This window comes from Mauremys reevesii, linkage group 19 (genome assembly GCF_016161935.1).
Source record: "Mauremys reevesii isolate NIE-2019 linkage group 19, ASM1616193v1, whole genome shotgun sequence".
In the NCBI taxonomy this organism is placed as follows: Eukaryota; Metazoa; Chordata; order Testudines; family Geoemydidae; genus Mauremys; species Mauremys reevesii.
Window position 1 is genome coordinate 26,221,165 of NC_052641.1, and position 21,113 is coordinate 26,242,277.

Consider the following 21,113-nt stretch of genomic DNA (forward strand, 5'->3'; position numbering starts at 1 on the left):
AGACTGCAGTATCAGCCTACTCATCACTGGCAAGGTTGGGTTTGGACCTGCTGCCTTGGCCTACCCCTAGGCTGCCCTCTGCAACCCCCAGTACCTGTTGGCCTTATGCTAGGCCGTAGCCTGGGGCTTTCCAGGCTGGAGCTCCCCAGCTCCTCTGCCTTTCCTCAGCCCTGCACCACTCAAGTACCCTGTCTCCAGCTCCCTGCAGCCAGGCCCTTCTCCCTCTACAGGCAGAGGGAGACTGTTTGGGCTCCTGGCTCACAGCCTTTTTATACAGGCCAGCTGTGGCCTGATTGGGGCGTGACCCAGCTGCGGCTGCTTCCCCAATTCTAGAGCTGCAGCCCTCTCGGAGGCTGCTTTTTAAACCCCTCAGGGCAGGAGCACGTAACCACCCTGCTACAGTTTGGAATTGTACTTGGCCACTACGGGAGCAGCAGTGGGTGTTACAGAAATGCAGCCATGTCACAGTCAGTTCTAGGGCTGTGCCAGTTCACCTAGATTTTTGCATTTGTCAGTTTAGAAAAGCAAGGAGCCTTCGACAGATTCTTTCCATGCAGAAACAAAATTCTGAGATCATTGGCTTTTTTTCCTTGTTCTCCTCAGCCCATTCATTTCCTTCTGCTCTATTTGAGAGATTTCATCTACACCCTACTAAACATGGAGAATCAGGCAGTCACACAGGCTTTAGGCAGTTAGACATCCATGAGCATTTTAGAGGCTGTTTAAAAACTTCTAAAATATTTACACTAGAGAGCGGAGATGTTAGAGGAGGTCAGATTTTCAGGAAACTTCTAGAATCTTTTAAAAGCTCTAGGTGCTTTTGTAAAACATCTGATACAAATATATGTTCATAATTGTTCTCAGTAATAGCAGCCCTTTTTCCCTTGCAGTTTGTGCTTTCCCTTATATCCTGGCTTTCACTACTGATTCCATAGAGATACGATTAGTGGTGAATGGGAACCTAGTCCACACAGCTGTGGTGCCTGAACTTCAACTTGTTGCATCAAGGGTAAGACATAGGAAAACTGTATTGGGCCCCTGTGTGAGGTCTCATTACAATATGTATGTGCAGTTCCTGGTAACACAGACTTCTGAGTGTGCAAGCATAGAATGGAAACAATCACCTTCAGAACAGTCTATTAAAATCACAAAAATAGTTGATCCTACATGAGCAAGTTAAGGTGCAGATTATATATGTAATTTGAAACAGTATACATAGATGTATGATCTTAAAGAAGCACAGGACTGCACATTTCATTGGCTGCAGTGACCATACATATTCCTTTTTTGAGTATAAATCTCAAATCCAAGGGCAGCACTATCATTTATAGGAGTTCTTGTGGCACCTTAGAGACTAACACATTTATTTGAGCATAAGCTTTCGTGGGCTACAGCCCACTTCAGGCTGTAGCCCACAAAAGCTTATGCTCAAATAAATGTTAGTCTCTAAGGTGCCACAAGTACTCCTGTTCTTCTTGCGAATACAGACTAGCACAGCTGCTACTCTGAAAACTATCATTTATATTACCATTGCTCACCCAGAGATGCTCCTTTTCCAATGTCTTTCCCAGTTTCTTTCCTTTTACATAGTTAGGAATACTCCTTTCTCTTTTCCACTTGACATTCCTCTGATTGAATACAGAGTAAAGGGTTCTGTGAGTCACCAGGTGTGAGTGCATGGAGTAAGTGCAAATAGGCCAACTTCATCCTTGGGTAATTCCATGATTTCAAGGATGAAGATGGCTCAATGTGTTTTGTGTTTAGCCCTTATATATGCATCTGAAAAAAAGGAGGGAGAATTCTCTATTTGTAATGAGGAGCAATGATAGTAAAGGAAAGATTAGGCTACATTTTCTAACTTCATATGAACACCAGTTGGTTATTGAGCCAAACCTTTGAACTCTGGTCCAGTTCCTCAGTTGTATTTGAGGAGCACGCAGCATACCTGGGAGGGCAGGAGTGTGCCAATATGGCTCGGTGCTGTTTTTGACCTTCTCCCATTCCTGGAGCCATCTGGGCTGGTCACCTTTGCCCTAATGTGCATTGTCTAATGTGCACTGATTGCCAACAGGGCCAAGGGGCCCATCAGGAATTGACAGCCCTCTGGAAAGCCCAGGCCATGCCACTTTCTTTAACTGCAAGTAGGGGCATCATGTAGGAGCTGGCTGCTCTGCCAACTGTATACCACCAGAGGATTCTTTTACTCTGGGGTGATCCTCCCAGGGCCAGCTCCAGATGTCTTTAAGGTCTTTCCATTGGCAAATCAGTATACAGTGGCTGCACCATTTAAAGGACAACTCTTTGGGCACAGTCTCAATGATAAACTGGGAAGTCTTGCTATGCTAACAATGTGTTATTTGTCATTTCAGTCAGATATTTATTTTAAAGCTACTGGAACAGTAAGTGGATCATCCAATAGCAGTTCCAAGGAAACTAGTTCAAACAGTTCTCCTCAGACTCCAACAGCTCATGAAATGCCAGAATTTCCTTCTTCCTCAGCGGAAGGTAAAGTATTGTTGGGGCTGGTTGTGTGTTGGCTTTGAATCACTCTGGCAATTACCACATTTCCAGTACCTCTGGGCTTTTGGTTTTGTGAATTTGGAGATGGTGAAAGATTTTGGATTGATAGCCTTCCTGGCTGAAGACCGAAATTTTCTATTCATCCATAGAAGTGGTTGTGCACGCTTGCTTTACTTCACCTCCTGCCAATATTCCCTCAGCACTGCTCTGGAGGGACCTTTCCTAGGAAGAGAAGAAGGAGAATCCAGTTTCAATGGCCTGCTGAATCTTTGACAACTGTTTTTCAGGGATAAGACTGCAAACAAAGATACCAGTTATGATGGGGGGAGGTTCAGAAAAGAGACAATTACCTACTAAGAACTGAACTGAGACACGCTCCCAACACCCAGATCTTTTCACCACGGGAGTATTAGTTTCTTTATAGAATGAAAATAGTAATTAGGCAGCCCCAGCCCCAAAGAGCTTGCAATATCACTTTAGATATGACACTATCAGTGGAGTAACAGTAGGGGGGATAAATATGAAATGACAAGGGCCCAATAACAAGATCACACACTGTACACCAGTGGTTCTCAGCTAGGGGTACAAGTACCCCTGGGGGTACGCAGAGGTCTTCCAGCGGGTACATCAACTCATCTAGACATTTGCCTAGCTTTACAACAGGCTATGTAAAAAGCACTAGCAAAGTCAAACTAAAATTTCATGCAGACAATGACTTGGTTATACTACTCTATGTATTATACACTGAAATGTAAGTACAATATTTATATCACAGTTGATTTATTTTATAATTACATGGTAAAATGAGAAAGTAAGCAATTTTTCAGTAATAGTGTGCCATGACACTTTTGTGTTTTTATGTCTGATTTTTGTAAGCAAGTAGTTTTTAAGTGAGGGGAAATTTGGGAGTACTCAAGGCAAATCAGGCTTTTGAAAGAGGTACGGTAGTCCTGGAAAGGTTGAGAGCCACTGCTGTACATCTCTCTGGCTCAGTTAAATATGCTTCTGCTGCTATATAGCAGTGATAGAAAAAAACAGGGAAAGTAATAATTTTAGCTCTTCAAGTGCTTGCTCATGTCCATTCCATGTTAGGTGTGTGTGCTTGCCACATGCACCAATGCCACAAGTTTTTCCCTCAGTGGTATCCGTAGGGGACTGGGTCTGGCGCCCACTGGAGTGGCGTGTGTATGCTGTGATATAAGGGGCGCCGCTGGCTCCCCCCACTTTCAGTTCCTTCTTACCACCAGTGATGGTGCTAGTACATTCCTTTGCTTCCGCAAACCTTTTTTTTTGTAGAACTGTTCATTGCAAACCTTTCTATTGTACATAGTTATATCAACTAGTATTAGTTCCCTTAGTGTGTTTTAGTTGTCCCAGACGGGACTTAGACTTGGGATGGAGCATGCCCCACTCCCTGGGCTTTAAGAACTGCGACTGCTGTAAGAAACCCATGCCCATCAGTGACCCCCCACACCAGTTGTTTAAGGTGTTTGGGAGAATCTCATGTCAGCGATAGGTGTCGAATCTACAAGAGCTTTAAGCCTCGCACTAAGAAAGAGCAGGACATCCAACTTGAAGCACTCCTTATGGAGTCAGTGCTGACACCAGTACCGGAGCATCTGAGATCGGACTCCACACCCAGCACCATGGTGTCAATGCGGAGCAGCCCATGGGTGCCATCATCAGACAGATGACAATCCACCTCCCCGGCACCAAGCAGGAAAAAGAGGAAGACTGGGAGGGCAAGAAGAGGGAAGGAGGCAAGCCTAGACACAACGAATGGTGGTTCATTGCCTCCAAGTGAGAGTCAGACCCTAGCTTCAGTTGAGCAGGTTAGCCCATCCCGGGATGTGCCGGCCACCCTGGACAGCAGCATGACAGTCTGGCACCTGGCAATGCCGTCGACCCCAGAGGCCCTACAGGCAGCGCAGGATAGTTGTCCGTCCCGGTGCCGCCCACACTGGCGACAGCAGCTCCCAAATCAAGGGGTAAACCTGCCCTTGGACCACCCCCTCAATCCCCATCAGTGCGGTACCGCTCACCACGTCAGGGAGCATCCCGCCAGTGCTCGCCCGTGCAGAGCCACCATGCCTCGGACATAGGGCAACATACCAATTGGAGCCTTCGGCACAGGTCTCCAGGCTCCAGCCATCACTCTGCAGGTTCAAAGCCTCAATCACTGGTGGTATGGCATAGACTTACTGAGGCACGTTCATCCCCGCAACCCTGGTCCCGGGAATGTTGCTCGCCTTCAGATTGCTGCCGCTGTAGCGGTAACCTCCGTCAAGACTCTTGGTATCAGTCACCGGCCTATAGCCAGAGGTTGCTATACCAGCATCAACACTCGTCATCGCGGTGTTGGTCACTCTCTTGCTCCCGCTTCCGCTCTATAGGCCAAAACCGGTTGGGAACTCTTGGTGTAGATTGCCATGGTACCGTCGTGGATCCGCCAAATGCCGATGCCAGACACCAGGATCTCGACGCAGTGGTTTATCTCCCACATACAGATCCCACTCAGAGTGTGGCGGTGGACACAGCCGGACCAAGACACCTGGTCGGCCTTGGTGTGGTCCCAGTCTCCGGAATATGGCCCTCCATCCCTGGGCTCGGAGTCGGACCAAGAACCCCGATAGGTGGCAACACCGGTTCTCCCTATCAGCACTACCATGGCCACAGGGTCAATGGCCCATGCTGTGGCACCCTTGGAACCTGTGGGGTTCACGCAGCCACCCCAAAGGCATAAGTCAATGTCAGGAATCTCTGACAAGTCCTCTGCCATGGTCTCCTGCCCACCTGAGACGGAGGCTGCCGTGCCTGTGACCCCCTCATGTCCAACAGATGGGGAAGAAGGCCATGCCGAGCAGGTCATAGATGTGGGGACTCTTGCTGCACCTACATCCTCTTCCTCATCCCCCGATGAGGCCATCATGGGACCCCCGCCTATGGCACCCAGGACAATGGCACAGCTCATCAGGAGATTTTGAGGAGGGTAGCCTCGAACTTGGGACTAGAAACCGAGGAGCTAAAGGAGCCCCTGGACATCCTCAGCTCTGTAGCATTTGCTAGAATCATGCTGCTAGTACATGACGGGGAGGCCAAGATTACCAAGACCCTCTGGTAGACTCCCGCATCTATACCCCCATTTTCCAAGTGGGCGGAGCGCAAGTACTATGTGCTTGCTAAAGGGTATGAATACCTGTATACCCACCCTTCCCCGAACTCACTAGTAGTGTCTGTTGTCAATGAGCGGGAAAGACAGGGACAACCGGAGGCTATTCCCAAAAATAAGGAGGTGAAAAAGTTGGACATTTTTGGGAGAAAGGTTTATTCGTCATCGAGCCTACCTGGAGTCTCTGTCACCGGGGGCCAGTGACTGGGAAGCGGCGTTGGTGGCATCCACTCTGCCCTCATCAACTAGAGATTGGAATTCCTGCTGCTTATCCGGGAGGAGGAATTCAATTAATTGGGCCAGTGTTGCATGTGAGTAGGAATCACATTTGGCCAGTATGGCTTCGTAACTCGTAATGCGGAATTGTTGTCCTGCTGAGGAATAGACTTTATGCCCAATAAGGTCAAGTTTTTTTGGCTGCACGATCCAGTGGGGTAGAGTGGAAGTGGTGGTGTTGGGCGTGCTCCATGGCCACTTGGACTACCAAGGAGTTACAGAGTGGATGTTGGAAAAGGAAGTCCATACCCTTGACTGGCACAGGGTAGGTGTACATGATGCCAGCTGGAGAATGACATTAGGGATGGGCAGGGCATTGTGAGTGGAGCCTGGAGGCTGAAGGATATCCCAGAATTGATCCTGAGGGTCCTGGATGTCCTGTATGGGAAGATTGTGATCATTGGCCATGCATCGCAAGAGAGCTTGATATTAGGCATGGTCATCTGTAGGAGAGCAGGTGGGGAGGGTATGAGAGCATCATCCAGGGTGGAGGAGGCACTGGTGTTGACCCTGGTGCCAGCGGTTCCAGAGGCGCCATTGGTGCAGGCACGTTCAGTGGAATGGGAGCATCCGCAGGAGGGTCATAGGTTGCAGTAGTCGACAGAGAACGTTGGTGATGCATCCACCCAGGGGCGGCTCTACCTTTTTGGCCGCCCCAAGCAGTCATGCGCGGGAGGCGCCCCGGAGCCGCGGGAGCAGCGGACCTCCCGCGGGCATGACTGCAGAGGGACCGCTGGTCCCGCGTGGCTCGGCTGGACCTCCCGCGGCTGCGGACAGTTCGCGTGTCCGGTGGCTCCGCTTGAGCTGCCGCAGTCATGCCTGCGGGAGGTCCAGCCGAGCCGCGGGACGAGCGCCCCCTCCGCAGTCATGCCTGCGGCAGGTCCAGTCGTCCCGGGGCTCCGGTGGACCTCCCGCACGCATGACTGCGGCAGGTCCGCCGGCCCAGCCTGCCGCCCCCCCCCCGGCGGCAGGGGACGGGCCGCTCCTCGGCTCGCAGCGGCAGGATGAGCTGGGGCCCCAGCCTTTTGCCGCCCCCTAGATTTTGCCGCCCTAGGCACCAGCTTGTTTTGCTGGTGCCTAGAGCCGCCCCTGCATCCACCATTGGTATGGGTCCCAAGCTGCCCAATAGAGCCAGGCGTATGGGTCGCTTGGAACCGATGGTTCCCTTGGATAGGTGAACCACGGATCCACGAAGTGCCCATAAGGTGAAGGATAGGGTGGTCCTCTAGTATCCGGGCTGTATGAGCGGGCAGGAGAGAAAGGCGGGTCCACCTCGGAGGACCAGTCCAAGCCCAAAGATCGTTCCAGCAGAGGTAGAGCCATCGGAGCAGTGCATTGGAGAGCCCACAAACAGGAGCAGCAGTTCAGCCGTGGGTGTTAATGGGGACAGGCATCCTAGTGTGTGCAGGGCTGGGTGGGAGACCCCCAACAATCCTGGCAGAGTGGACGGTGACAGTGGTGAAGGCTGAAGTGCCACCTGGTTGAAGTTGTCATCGCGGGAACAGGGTGCCAAGACATATTCTCCAAGCGGGACTTCTTAACTGGAGGGCCTCCTCTTCTGAACTCAACTTTTCACCTGACCTGGCACAGCTCAGGGAGGAAAAGCTGCCCTTTGGAGCAGTCTCCATCGGGGATCTGCCCTTGTGTCCATGCGAGTGCTGCTTATGAGCATGGTGCTTGGAAGGATGTGGAGGTGCCACTGGTGCTGGGTGGGATGGGCCTGGAGCAGAGCTGACTGCCAGGCAGAACGATGGTCCGTCAGTGCTGGTTCCTATGGAGGGCGTGGGTACATAGCCCCCTCCATTAGGAATTTGCGGAGATGAAGCTCACAAGCTTCCTGAGTTTTAGGCAGGAAGGAGCAGCAGATGGAAAAGTATGTAGCTACGTGAGCTTCACCCAGACAGTATAGGCACCTTCGGTGTTCTGGGAATTCCTACAGCTAATTCCTAACTAAACTAATAACTACAAGGTAAGGGAAAATGAGGACGGACAACTACTCTATAACTAACTATATACAGTATACCATCAGAGACTGTAATTTTTGAAAGAATAGCAATGAAGATAGAGAAATGAGCGTTCTGACTATGGCCATGCAGCAGTAAGAGGGAACTGGAGTGTTGTCGACCCGCACAGCTTCTTAAAGTCTCGGACGCACCATGTGGTGGATGCACATGTGAATCAACAAATACTAATATGAACAGCTCCGGCGCATGGCACGCATGCCCATCCGTGATTGGAATTCACATAGGGACCATCACTCGAAGAAGAACTTATAGCACAGTTTCAGAGAAGTTTAAGCAATGCTACCAAAGAAAGCAGGGCTACAAAGAGGTACACATGTCCCTGTGAAGTTACTGCCCAGTTGCTTATTTAGATGGTAAGCGCTGCAGGTAAATGGCCATGTCTATGTTATGACCAGCTGAACATGTTGCGACCACTCAAGTGATAAAAAGTAATGTGTCAAATTATTATTACTGTGAAAATATGAAAATCTCTTTCTGGTTGTTTTTTCTGTGTTTCAGGTGAAGTTCAGTATAAAAACTTATACAAAATTCCTCTCAGTAACCTGGTTGGGAGGAGCATTGAACGACCTCTGAAGTCACCATTAGTCCCCAAGGCCATCACCACCTCAACTTCCAGTGTTATTGCCTCAGCTCCTGTCAGTCACTCATTATCTTTGTCTCGTATGGAAATTAAAGAAATTGCAAGCAGGACACGCAAAGAACTGCTGGGTAAAGACTCTCGATTGATACAATCAATTCCCAATTATACTACCTGGAGTCTCTATCACCCATTTAGATTTCTGGAGTGACATATAGCAGAAAATATTACAAAAATAAAATGTCAGCTGGTGAAAAAAACAGCCTCTTTGTGAAAAGGCTACATGCTTTAAAGAAAACATAACATACTTTGGTAATCGGTGTCCGATTAGCTAATGCACACAGTAGGTCTGTACTCTAACCCAGTCATACCATAGCCAGTGTCTGAAGCCAATGAAGGGTATTGTATCTATAACAGACCCATGAATGTTTAATCTCTTTTCTGAAAACTAAGTCTTTTATTCCTTTATTGAGGCCTCTTGGATGAGAAAGTTCCCAAATCAGAAGTAGCACAGAAGCAAAAGAAGGTTCCTCGAAAACCATCAGACCACAAGCAGGCAGCAATAAGGTCAACAAGCAGTGACAGGTAAAGAGGAGGATTTAAAAAAGAATCACACTTAATTAGAGGGTAAAATCCTTGGGTCCTGACCCTGAGTGAGGCTGCTGGGTTGTACTGTAACACTAATGATAATTTTAAACTATAAACTGTTTAAAACATTTTTCCATAACACTGCCCCGGTAGTGTCAGAACTGGGACCAGTAATAATTTTGGCTAAGGATTGTCAATATTTTCATATAATCTCTGGTTTCTAGGTGTTTATAGCCTTTTTGAATTATATCTGCCTGTATACCTAGGAACCAAATCATGGACTTATGAACAAAATGTGCCTTGATAAGATAACTACCATGTTTGGGCCTCCCTCAAAAGGATTTTGGCAAACAGATTTGCAGATTATGGATTCATTGGTGTGACAGGGTCAGGCCAGACAGCTACAGGAGAGTGCAGGAAGGAAGGTATTAGCCTCAGGATAAGCAGGTCCCTCTTCCCCTGGTAACTGAGCAGGGGTTACTCCAGGTTAATTAGGACACCTGGAGTCAATTAAAAACCTGCCAGAATGGGTTAAAAGCCTTCCCCCACTGCCAGTCGGGGTGATAGGTGTGAGAGTGAAGGCGAGCTGAGTGGTGTGGAAGCTAACAAGGGCCTGGGGAAAATCCCACAGATATAGAGATTGGGGAGAAACCCTACCCTAAGCAGGAGCTAAGGACCCTTTTCCAGGGCCAAAGACCTGAAAAAAGGACCCTGCCAGAGGAGAGAGACTGAGCCGTGCATTTGGTGTGGTGCTGCCATGCCCAGAAGGATTACCAGAGACTAGGGGCTCTCCCTACCCCAGCAAGACAGTCGGGAGGAACCCTGCCCAAGCAAAGTGGGGACAATAAGCCAAGGGGTGTGGGGAAGTAACCCAGGGAAGCTAGCAGATTTCGTGGAAACTGTCAGCGTGAGGCTGCTACTTGTTGGGGCCCAGAGTAGAGGGTGGGACCAGGCCTTTTCTCTCCCCTTCCCCCCCTTTCCTCTCACTCGATGTCCACCTAGCAGGCCAGAAGCCCCAGTGAAGCAGTGAGGGCCTAGTAGGCCCAGAAATGGGAAGGCCCCTTGGAGACAGAATTTCCCCACCCATCATAAACTGAGGGGGGTGGATTCTGAGAGAGGAGACGCTATCCTGACCCACCGCTAGGAAGAAGCGTGGGACCCCACCAAAGTGGAGAAGAAACCCTGTTCCCTCTTTTCCACAGTCCTGCTGCGTATATAGAATTTCTCTAAACTGCCTCCCCCTCAGCCCTCCCACTCCCTGCAATACTCAGCGCACTATAGAATCTACACTTGAGAAGAGCAAAGGCAGGATTTGGCCCAGACAATGACTGACTGGTGATTTTTTTCATTAACACAATTTTAAATTACAGAGAATAAAAGTAAATTGATTTAAATATTTTGACTAGAAATGACAATATAAAATATTTGTTTGAGATGCCATCCGTGAACATTAACTGCTGGGGATATTTGATTGTCTGTAAACGTGATATTTGTGTGCATTTTCTATTGTCCAGATTGGTGGGAATATGAGAGAATACTCTGAAAAATCAGAGTTAAAAGGGAAGGGGTCAAACTATTCCAAGGTCATAGATCTGTCCTCAGACTAACCTGGTTGCACCCAGCGATAACTGTTCATTTGCTTCTTGCTTTGATCTAAGTGTTTTCACAGAGATTTTGCCTTCCTACCTGCAGAATAATTTCAAGCTCTTTTGAAAGCAGTTCTGAAGGGCGTCACCTTTCCACTAGTTCAGATCCTGATACTGCAGCAAACCGGGAGGAGAGCCCACCATCTAGCAGTCCATTTCATCTCACTACTTCATTTGATGAAGACATCATTGACTTGAAGTGAAGACAATCTTGAGTCCCTTATTTTTCTTATGACTCTGAAGGCCTTATAGTAATGTCACAACACTGCTTTTAGTGAAAGCATATGGCTGGAAATAGAGTTGGTGAATATTCTCTACAGAACCAAACTGGGTGAAGCTTTTTTGCCCTCTTTGTTTACCTTTCTCAGTTAAAGAACCAGTGGTTTGTACTATAGCAAGGTGGTAGATATCAATGGTAGTTTTAGGATGATAATTTTAAGTAAATGAAAGGATTCATTTTTATTCTCTCTGAACTTATGTTTGGAGTACGTGAATGAGAGTAACACTTAGCTGTGTTATTTGCAGCCACTGATATTACAAATTGTTCCATAGCACAGTGTGTCATGTAGAAAGATGATCTTTATAAAGAAAATTAATTTATTCTAATTTTTTTAAAAGATAAAAACAAACTTGTGACAAAGTTCTTTTCAGCCAGGATCATCTGTCCCTGAAGTGGTACTGTTCTGTTATAATGTTTACTGAAGAACTAAGGATATTCTATGAAGATCAGGTAAGATAAAGCATACATTTTTAACAGTGAGAGTAAATTACAGAGAATAAAGTGAATGTTTTTCTAAAAGTTCTGCTCTGAGAATTATTTTGTGTAAGTTAAATGGCCTGTGTTATACAGGAGGTCAGACTAGATGATCACAATGATCCCTTCAGGCCTTGGAATCTATGAATAAGATACAAATATGCTTTCTTAGCTCTCATCTTTCCATGTATATTTTTTCTGAGACGGACCCGAAAACAAGATTTGGAGTAAAAATTCCAGAATGCAGAGAATTTTGTAGAAAAATATGAACTTTCAAATTATTCATCTAAAAATTGAAAATCAAAGATAAAGGAAGAAAGAGATGCATCAGGCTAACAAAGCAACTGGAATATTATCTCTGTTATATACCTGCAGACTTCTTGAAAACACAGTATGTAGGATCCAGCATCTGATTTTGCGTTCCATTTTCTATCAATGTTTTGACTTGCAGATGAACCTCCTGTTAACATGCAGGCATCTGTATTTGTTGCTATTTGCTTGTGCGTTAGCTGTTTAAATTATAACATTTTAGACTGCTCCAAATAGCTACATTTTGCTGAGTGAATCCAGGCTGAAATTTCACTGAACAGCTAGGCTTTTGTGGTGAAATAGTAACAAAAGACCTTTTGATGTATGAAGGACAGATTTCACCTACAAAATGATTCTTGAGACCTTTCCTGCATTTTCTGTATTCCAAAAAATCAGTTTGCAACAAAAATCAAAATGTTTTGCCTTTTCATGAAAATGAAGTTTTCCTCCTTTTTTACTTCAAGATGTTAGTTCTGTTTACAAGATATTTCTTGTTCCATAATTAGAAATAGTTCAGCATCTTCATTATTTTAGGGATGGCGTGCTGGTGTCATAGTTTGTTTCCTTCTTAGCGTGAACAGCTGAAAACTTGTGTCTTTTAAATGAGTGTATCTGAATATAATCCAGTTTTCTGCCTAGTACTCTATTACCAACCTTTTACTAGTATAGGTAGCTGCTAATTTCTCCACCAAGAAAATATTAATTAACTTCATTTAAAGGATCATTTCTTATTCTCAGCTGTAACAGCTGATCAAGGAAAGAAGCAATATTTTCAGCTGCAATCATTCTTTCAATAGAATAAAGTATTTTAACCAGTGATTAGTATTACTGTATTTTTAAACCAGTAAATCTGTGTTGTAATTCTAAGAAAAAGCATATAAGAAAAGCAAGCATGAAATTGTTTGCCAGAGATTTCAACTCTTGTGAAAAAGCACTCCACAATCGCTGGAAAGAGCTTATACACCATATACCATTTACCAGTGCAGTTAAGGTTGAAAAATTAAGCTGAAAGATGCCAAGAGTGGCACTTACTTTTGATGGAGTCTGGGGCCTGTTGTGTGTGTGAAAGGCAGTATTTCTTTATACAACTATATTCAGGACAGACCATGTTAGCATGCAAGTGAATATGTATGGGGGCTCATTGCACCCGCTTTAGGAGCACTAATTGCATTAACATCTCATCCTGAAAGAAACAATAATATTTTCTTTCCCTTTCTGTATCCTCAGCCTTGTTCCATTATGTTGTACGTGCTATTTAGTTAGTGTTAGTTGTACGTGCATATGCTCATGGGTTATTTTGCAGCCTATACTCGTGTTGCAAACTCAGGCTTTAGTTAAAATAAAATTTTAACTGGAAATTTTGGTTTGGTTTGTCAAAATATCAAATTGTAAATTGAAATAGCTCATGGAACTGTTCTCTTCTTCTGATATTCTAGCAGAGTCCACACAACTCATTATATAAAAATTAGCATAGGCTAGAGCCTGATGCTGCTGAGGGAGCTAAAAGGGCATATTGAAGGGACTTAGCGAAGAGCTGCATAATCAGTAGAGCTGTCAAGTGATTAAAAAAATTAATCATGCGACTAAAAAAAATTAATCACGTAATTAATTGCACGGTTAAACAATAATAGAGTACCATTTATTTAAATATTTTTGGATTTTTTTCTACATTTTCAAATATATTGATGTCAGTTACAACACAGAATACAAAGTGTACAGTGCTCAATTTATATTTATTTTTTATTACAAATATTTGCACTGTAAAAAAACAAAAGAGAGTATTTTAAAATCACCTAATACAAGTAATCTAGTGCAGTCTCTTTATCATGAAAGGTGAACTTACAAATGTAGAATTATGTACCAAAAAACTGGATTCAAAAATAAAACATGTAACATGTTAGAACCTGTAAGTCCACTCAGTCCTACTTCTTGTTCAGCCAATCGCTCAGACAAACAAGTTTGTTTACATTTGCAGGAGATAATGCTGCCCGTTTCTTATTTACAATGTCACCTGAAAGTGAGAACAGGCGTTCGCATGGCACTGTTATAGCTGGCATCGCAAGATATTTACATGCCAGATGCACTAAAGATTCATATGTCCCTTCATGCTTCAGCCACCATTCCAGGGGACCTGCATCCATGCTGATGGCGGGTTCTGCTCGATAACAATCCAAAGCAGTGTGGATTGATGCATGTTCATTTTCATTATCTGAGTCAGATGCCACCAGCAGAAGGTTGATTTTCTTTTTTGATCGTTTGGGTTCTGTAGTTTCCACATCAGTGTGTTGCTCTTTTAAGACTTCTGAAAGCAAGCGCCACACCTTGTCTCACTCAGATTTTGGAAGGCACTTCAGATTCTTAAACCTCAGGTCGAGTGCTGTAGCTATCTTTAGAAATCTCACATTGGTACCTTCTTTGTGTTTTGTCAAATCCATGGTGAAAGTGTTCTTAAAATGAACACGTGCTGGGTCATCGTCCGAGACTGCTCTAACATGAAATATATGGCAGAATGTGAGTAAAACCGAGCAAGGGACATACAATTCTCCCCCTTGGAGTTCAGTCACAAATTTAATGAATGCATAATTTTTTAAATGAGAGTCATCAGCATGGAAGCATGTCCTCTAGAATGGTGGCCAAAGCATGAAGGGGAATACGAATGCTTAGCGTATCTGGCATGTAAATACCTTGCAATGCTATTTACAAAAGTGCCGTGCAAGTGCCTGTTCTCACTTTCTGATGACATTGTAAATAAGAAGAGGGCATCAGTATCTACTGTAAATGTAAACAAACTTGTTTGTCTTAGTGATTGATTGAACAAGAAGTAGGACTGAGTGAACTTGTAGGCTCTGAAGTTTTACATTATTTTGTTTTTGAGTGCAGTTATGTAACAAAAAATCTACATTTGTAAGTTGCACTTTCACGACAGAGATTGCACTATAGTGCTTGCATGAGGTGAATTGAAAAATACTATTTATTTTGTTTGATTTTTACAGTGCAAATATTTGTAATAAAAAATAATATACGCTTTGATTTCAATTACAATACAATACAATATATATTAAAAGGTAGAAAAACATGCAAAATATGTAATAAATTTCAGTTGGCATTCTATTGTTTAACAGTGCAATTAAAACTGAGATTAATCATGATTAATTTTTTAGTCAATCATGTGCATTAACGGCGATTAATTGACAGCCCTAATAATCAGTGCAGGAAAGGCCTCAGGAATGGAGAAATGAGAGAACTTGCAGGAGCTGAGTATATGATATACAGGAAAGCTCAGAGACACATGTTTATGGTTACCTCTGTAGCAGTGGGACTGTAAGAAATTATTCTAGTCAGATACTCAGGAAAACAGCCCTTTTCTGTGAGCCTTATCACAGTAGCAACAACACATTTTCCAAGCTATATCTAACACATTTATAGAACTCTGGAGTCTATCTGTAATGGCAGCATCAGGTGGCTCCCAGATAATATCACCAAGCAAGATAAGAAGGGCTGAGAGGAGCATAGACAGAAGTTGGATATTGAAGAAGACAAAGTCATACTGGCAACAAGGTGCAGATTTTTAATAGTTATGGTAATTAACTGATCAGACAACCTACTGAGGGATGTGGTGGCTTCTCCATCACTTGGTGGCTTTAAATCAAGATTGGACATATTTCTAAAAGATATGCTCTAGCTTAATCAGAAGTTACTGAGTTTGATGCAGGAATCATTGGGTGAAATTATATGGCTTGTGTTATGCAGGAAGTCATAATAGTCTTTTCTGCCCTTAAATATCTATGAATTGTATAATTCTGATAGCACCAGATCACAGGAAAATGACCTGCATTTGCCCAGGAAATATGGACTGAGTGCCCTAACAAGTATCTCTTGTTTCAGTGATTCAGTGATTAATCAATGTGTCTTGGCAAATGTAGGGAGAACATCAGAATAGCCAAGGGGAGCCGAAAGAGGCTCTGGTGGGATGAGATAGGCTGTATGGGGCACAGAGTATGTATCCACATATCCAGGAGAGAGAGAGAGTGTGTGCGCAAGAGAGCACACAGAGGAATATGGGGGAGAGAAGAGTCAGAGAGGAGGTCATAGTGTAAAATACAGTAGTTATAATGTCAAATAGTTGGCTGTCCACAGTCAGTATCCTAGGCCTGGTCTACACTAGGCGGGGGGGTTCGAACTAAGGTATGCAAGTTCAGTTACGTGAATAGCGTAGCTGAACTCAAAGTACCTTAGTTTGAAGTACTTACCCGTCCTCACGGCGCGGGATCGAAGTCCGCGGCTCCCCCGTCGACTCCGCCACCGCCGTTCGCGGTGGTGGAGTTCCGGAGTCGACGGGAGCGCGTTCGGAGGCGATATATCGAACTCCGAGAAGTCGATCGCTACCCGCCGACCCGGGCGGGTAGTATGGACGTACCCTTAGATCCTTCCCAATCAGGGTGCAGGCCAGTATTTGAAATAGAAATAGCATTGGAGATGCTCATGGATGATCTCTTGCCCCTCATGGATAAATGGCAAATGTCCATACACATAGGATACTCTGCTGCCTGAGAGAGATGTCAGGGGCTCCAGAGAAACTAAAATGGCTTCTTTGAGGGATGTACTGATGGGCAACTGCACTTGTGCCACCTGGACCCTCACTTATGAAGTTTTCTCCCTTTGCCTTTTTTGTATTTATATGCAACTGCTGAGAATTTGCAAGATGTTCTGAGTGCAAATTTTAGCACTATACAATTAAGCCAACTCCTCCTGCCTGTCACAACCTGATACCCAGCTGTCCCAGTGCCTGGCCAAGACCAGCACATGAATGAGAAAATTACACCCTAGCAAGACAGGGATTATGCTGGTAGGTAGAGGGGAACAACTGAAAAACCAAAGCACTGTCTCCACAGTGGAGGCATGCCCTGAAGAAGGGCTCTGTGTAGCTCAAAAGCTTGTCTCACTTACCAACAAAAGTTGGTCCAATAAAAGATATTACCTCCCCCCACCTTGTCTCTCAAATGATCAAGACAGATCACAGCTGAAGGGCTCTTCCAGGCTCCTCGTTGATGCTGAACTCTCCCCTGAGTATCTGCAAGAAACTTACTTTGCCCCCTGGGACTAGCAATGGGACTGCAGCACATCCTGGCTGATAGTTAGCCTTGCTCATACACATAGTCATTACTACTTCACTTGTTTTAAAAAAATATATTTGGTCAGAATACAGCTGTGTCTTACCTCAGCAGCCTGGGTTACTGAGAGCAAATCATCACTGCATTCCACTTTCTCCACAGGCTTCTTATAGAATGTTGAGTCATATTTAAGGACAGCTACTTAAGGGACCTTGACTACCCTTGTCAACTCTGCTCCTCAGGAACAATGGAACTGTACCCACCTCATGGAGCAAGCTCCTGCGTGATGAGGCAGGCCTTTCCCATGGCTGGCCGAAGAATTTGTGCCTTGCTCCTGGGGGAATTCTGCACCACTACACAATGCAGAATTTTGCAGAAATTAATGTTGGGCATACAGAATTTCCTTTTCCCCCCACAGAAATGGGCAGCAGAGATATTGGCCACCATAAGGGGCCACTAGACCCCATAGAGCCCAGCTCACAAATAGAAGACAAGGCTGGGAGATGAGGGGAGAAAACTGGAGGGCTCCCAGCAGCTGCAGTTCACAGCATGTCCTGAAAGGAGGAGGTTGGGGGTTCACAGGAAACTCTGTGCAAGTCCGGGACCCAGAATCAGGCTGTTTTTCCCTCTGGAGCCCTGGTCTCTAGGAGGGTAGGATCTGTCAGTGTCTAGGTGGGGGGAGGGCCCCACAGCTGGCCTCTGAGGGGGTAGGAGGTGTGAGTGTCTGGGATGTGGGGGCAGCTGGGCTCTGGGGAGGAAGGGGTTTGACTGTCTGGGCTGGGGGGCCCCAGGCTATAGTTGGTCTTTGAGGGGCAGGAAGTGTGAGTGTCTGGCCCCCCCTCCTGGGCTTTGGAGTGAGAGGGGCAGAGAAGCAGGAACTGTGTTGTCGTAGGGGTTTCTTTAACTCTGTACTCCTGGGGGATTTTTTGTGTGTATCTGTATTGTTACAGACATACCCACTGACAGGTATTTTGGAATAAATTACCAAAATAATTGAAAGTGATGTGATTATATAGTGTTATTTTGAAGAATTTTAAAACATTATGCACAGAATTTTTAATTTTTTGCTGCAGAATTCCTTCAGGAGTAGTGCCTGCAGGAACTTTAGAATGGTGACACTTTACCACTTTGGAAGCCAAATGAAAGCTCACTTCTGTCCTGTAGCGTTCTTTCATGGCAACTCACATTGTCTTTAAATCAATATAAAACAAAGCAAAAACAAACAAAAAAACTGTGGGGAATGAAGACCCACATTTGTTTTTAAACTTTGGAAGTGGAGGGGCAAATACCAGCATGCTGGAAATAATGCAAGAATCTAAGTAGAATGCAGTACAGCTACGGTCAACCTTTGTCGCTCCATGTGGGGTGAGGGACTTGAAGTTTTGCTTCTCACAACTTGGAAGCTCCGTACTTCTACAAAGACTAGTGTGTGTTGGGAGATAAGGCTTTCTGTGGTTGTGTGCATGAATAACTAGCCGAAAGCCCATGTTATCACATGATCATGGCAGTTGGGCCAAGTAATCCTCCATCTATGCAGGCTCCCTCATACAACCAGTTTTCAGAGTAGCAGCCGTGTTAGTCTGTATCCGCAAAAAGAACAGGAGTACTTGTGGCACCTTAGAGACTAACACATTTATTTGAGCATAAGCTTTCGTGGGCTACAGCCCACTTCATTGGATGCATAGAATGGAACATAGAGTGAGGATATATACACAGAGAACATGAAAAGGTGGGAGTTGCCCAACCGCCTCTAAAAGGCTAATTAATTAAGATGAACTGTTGTCAGCAGGAGAAAAAAACTTTTGTAGTGATAATCAAGATAGCCCATTTAAGACAGTTTGACAAGAAGTTGTGAGGATACTTAACATGGGGAAATAGATTCAATGTGTGTAATGGCTCATCCATTCCTGGTCTCTATTTAAACCTAAGTTGATTGTATCTAGTTTGCATATCAATTCAAGTTCAGCAGTTTCTCCTTGGTGTCTGTTTTTGAAGGTTTTCTGTTGCAAAATTGCCACCTTTAAATTTGTTACTGAATGGCCAGAGAGGATGAAGTGTTCTCCTACTGGTTTTTTAATGTTATGATTCCTGATGTCAGATTTGTGTCCGTTTATTCTTTTGCGTAGAGATTGTCTGGTGAACCAGTGAAATTGTTGCATGCAAAATTAGCTATAAAGGCATTGATTGGTCAATTTACCTCTGATACCACAATGGTCTAGGACTCCTGGCACAGCATAGATACATATTTTACTATAGTTGTACCCAGCATGGATGTAATTTGTAAAGTTAAAATGACTGAGAACGTAAAATTTGGATGGCAACAGCCTTCTACTATGACTGATGACTAAACCTGGTGATATTCTGAACAAAAAGAGCCCTCAACCATGCTTGTAGCTCATTTCATTGCTTCATACTGACTTGGCCAGTCTGATGTCAGCTTTTTTCAGAGAGCTCTGCCTTAAGCAGGGTGTGGTACACGTGGCGTTACGACCCCTCAAGGGCAGGATTTGCCCACCTTGCTGTTCCAAGTGCATGTTCTCTGGATTTATGTCAGCCTGTAGTCTGCCTTTTGGGTAATTGTAATGCCCTCTTAAATTGTAGCACCATTGGTCCCAGGATAGTAGAGACACAGGGTTGCTGAGGTAATATCTTTGACTGGACCAACTTGAAGTTACTACCTCACCCACCTTGGTTCTTTAAAGCCCTCTCAAGTCCAGTCAGGTATGCTTGGCCATTCTAAAGACTTGCACTGCCTTGCAAATTATTCCTTTTCAGTAGCATGAAGCAAAATGCTTCTAAAGAGCAACACGATCTTTTGATAGCTTGTGGCTCACTAGTCTGCCTCATGCCATACTGGGCACAATCATATGCCTAAGCATTTGGCTGGAATACATTTTGGAAAACACACTCAAGTTTATTAACACTGTCCATCAACAGCCAGGTTTAGACTCCTCCTTATAAGACAGGAAATTAAAAACCATGTGTTGGCACATACATTTATAATTATATTGAAAGGTTATTCCTTTCCCCTTTCAGTGTGCTCTTACATCATGTTTGTAGCTTTCTATCTGTGAGAATGAACAAGAAATTGAAAATGAATATTGCTGTGAATTGGTGTGGTAGTTAATACACCCAGTGTTTGCCACTTTAGCTAAAGAAATCTTTTCTCACTGCCCTTCTGGTGTTGGTGAATGAGCTCTTATGGATTTTTTGTGATGGAATAACTTCGACCTTGAGAAATTTAGATTTCATTTCTAAGATACAGGAAATTCTGGTGTTTGCGTCTGCAGCAAATGTCTTTATTAGCAGCCAGGTTACTAAATGTATTTTTAGTATTGTGACTACAGCACTGCACCTGCGCCAGCCTGTATAACGCATGTCTGCTTTGCCCTAGTCCTGCTAGTGACGTTCAACTGACCAACGACAGCCTTTGTTTATCTGTGTAAATGTGAATTCATGCCAATACTATGAACCTTGAGGAAAAAAGAAAACAGGAATATTTTTGCACATTTATTTACTGCCTCTTGTTTAAGTATTTATCTAGTTGAATGGAAGATGTTAGGATTCTAAGGTGTGTACAAAGCAGTTTGTGTCAACCCTGATTTTTTTTTTTGTTGAAGTGCTTGAATGTTAGCAGTGGGTTATGTACCTCAATGATTATGTACTGTTAGACTGTTGCTGAACCTTTGTGATCTAAAAATTAACTACCACCAAGTGTCTTAAAATCTATTGTATTGCCACTGTTTTTAATTGCAAGTAATGTATATGTACCATGTTTTGAATGTAGCCTGTAAAGAAAGGGAACCATTACTATAATAACTAAAGCTGTTTTAAGTGCAACAGCCCATTGTTGTGAAGGAGCAGCAGGTACTTTTTTGTTCATTGAGCTGTAATAAATATTTATGAAATTTGACATGAGCCTATTGTTTCTTTTGGTATTTACTAATGAATCACAGGACAGTGCTTTTCTTTCCTTTTCAAAGCTGGTAGTTTCTCCCAGTTCTGACTTATGTTGGTCATTCTTCTGTAGTCTGAAAGGAGTGGTGCTATTCTCATAAGGGGCAACTCTGGGTCCCTGTTTAAGTGTTTTGGGATTTTTTTTTCCTTAAGAGATGTTATTAGTCACTTCAGAGGAGAAG

The 21,113-nt window shown here is 44.4% G+C and overlaps 1 protein-coding gene across 8 annotated transcripts in view; it reads left to right on the forward strand.

The window, feature by feature from the left end:
- The window catches only part of GARNL3 (GTPase activating Rap/RanGAP domain like 3), a 153,868-nt gene extending 135,233 nt beyond the window's left edge, over window positions 1-18,635 (forward strand). For 5 of the 8 annotated variants that reach the window (XM_039506413.1, XM_039506411.1, XM_039506412.1 and 2 more), the window contains 5 exons: window positions 891-1,009; window positions 2,370-2,505; window positions 8,488-8,697; window positions 9,040-9,151; window positions 10,847-13,391. In XM_039506413.1, coding sequence (XP_039362347.1) covers window positions 891-1,009; window positions 2,370-2,505; window positions 8,488-8,697; window positions 9,040-9,151; window positions 10,847-11,003 — 734 coding nt within the window. In that variant the 3' untranslated portion in view covers window positions 11,004-13,391. Of the gene's footprint in view, window positions 1-890; window positions 1,010-2,369; window positions 2,506-8,487; window positions 8,698-9,039; window positions 9,152-9,420; window positions 13,392-17,136 lie in introns of those variants that run through there. The other 3 variants (XM_039506416.1, XM_039506410.1, XM_039506414.1) reach the window with 3 other exon arrangements.
- Window positions 18,636-21,113: the final 2,478 nt, after the last annotated feature.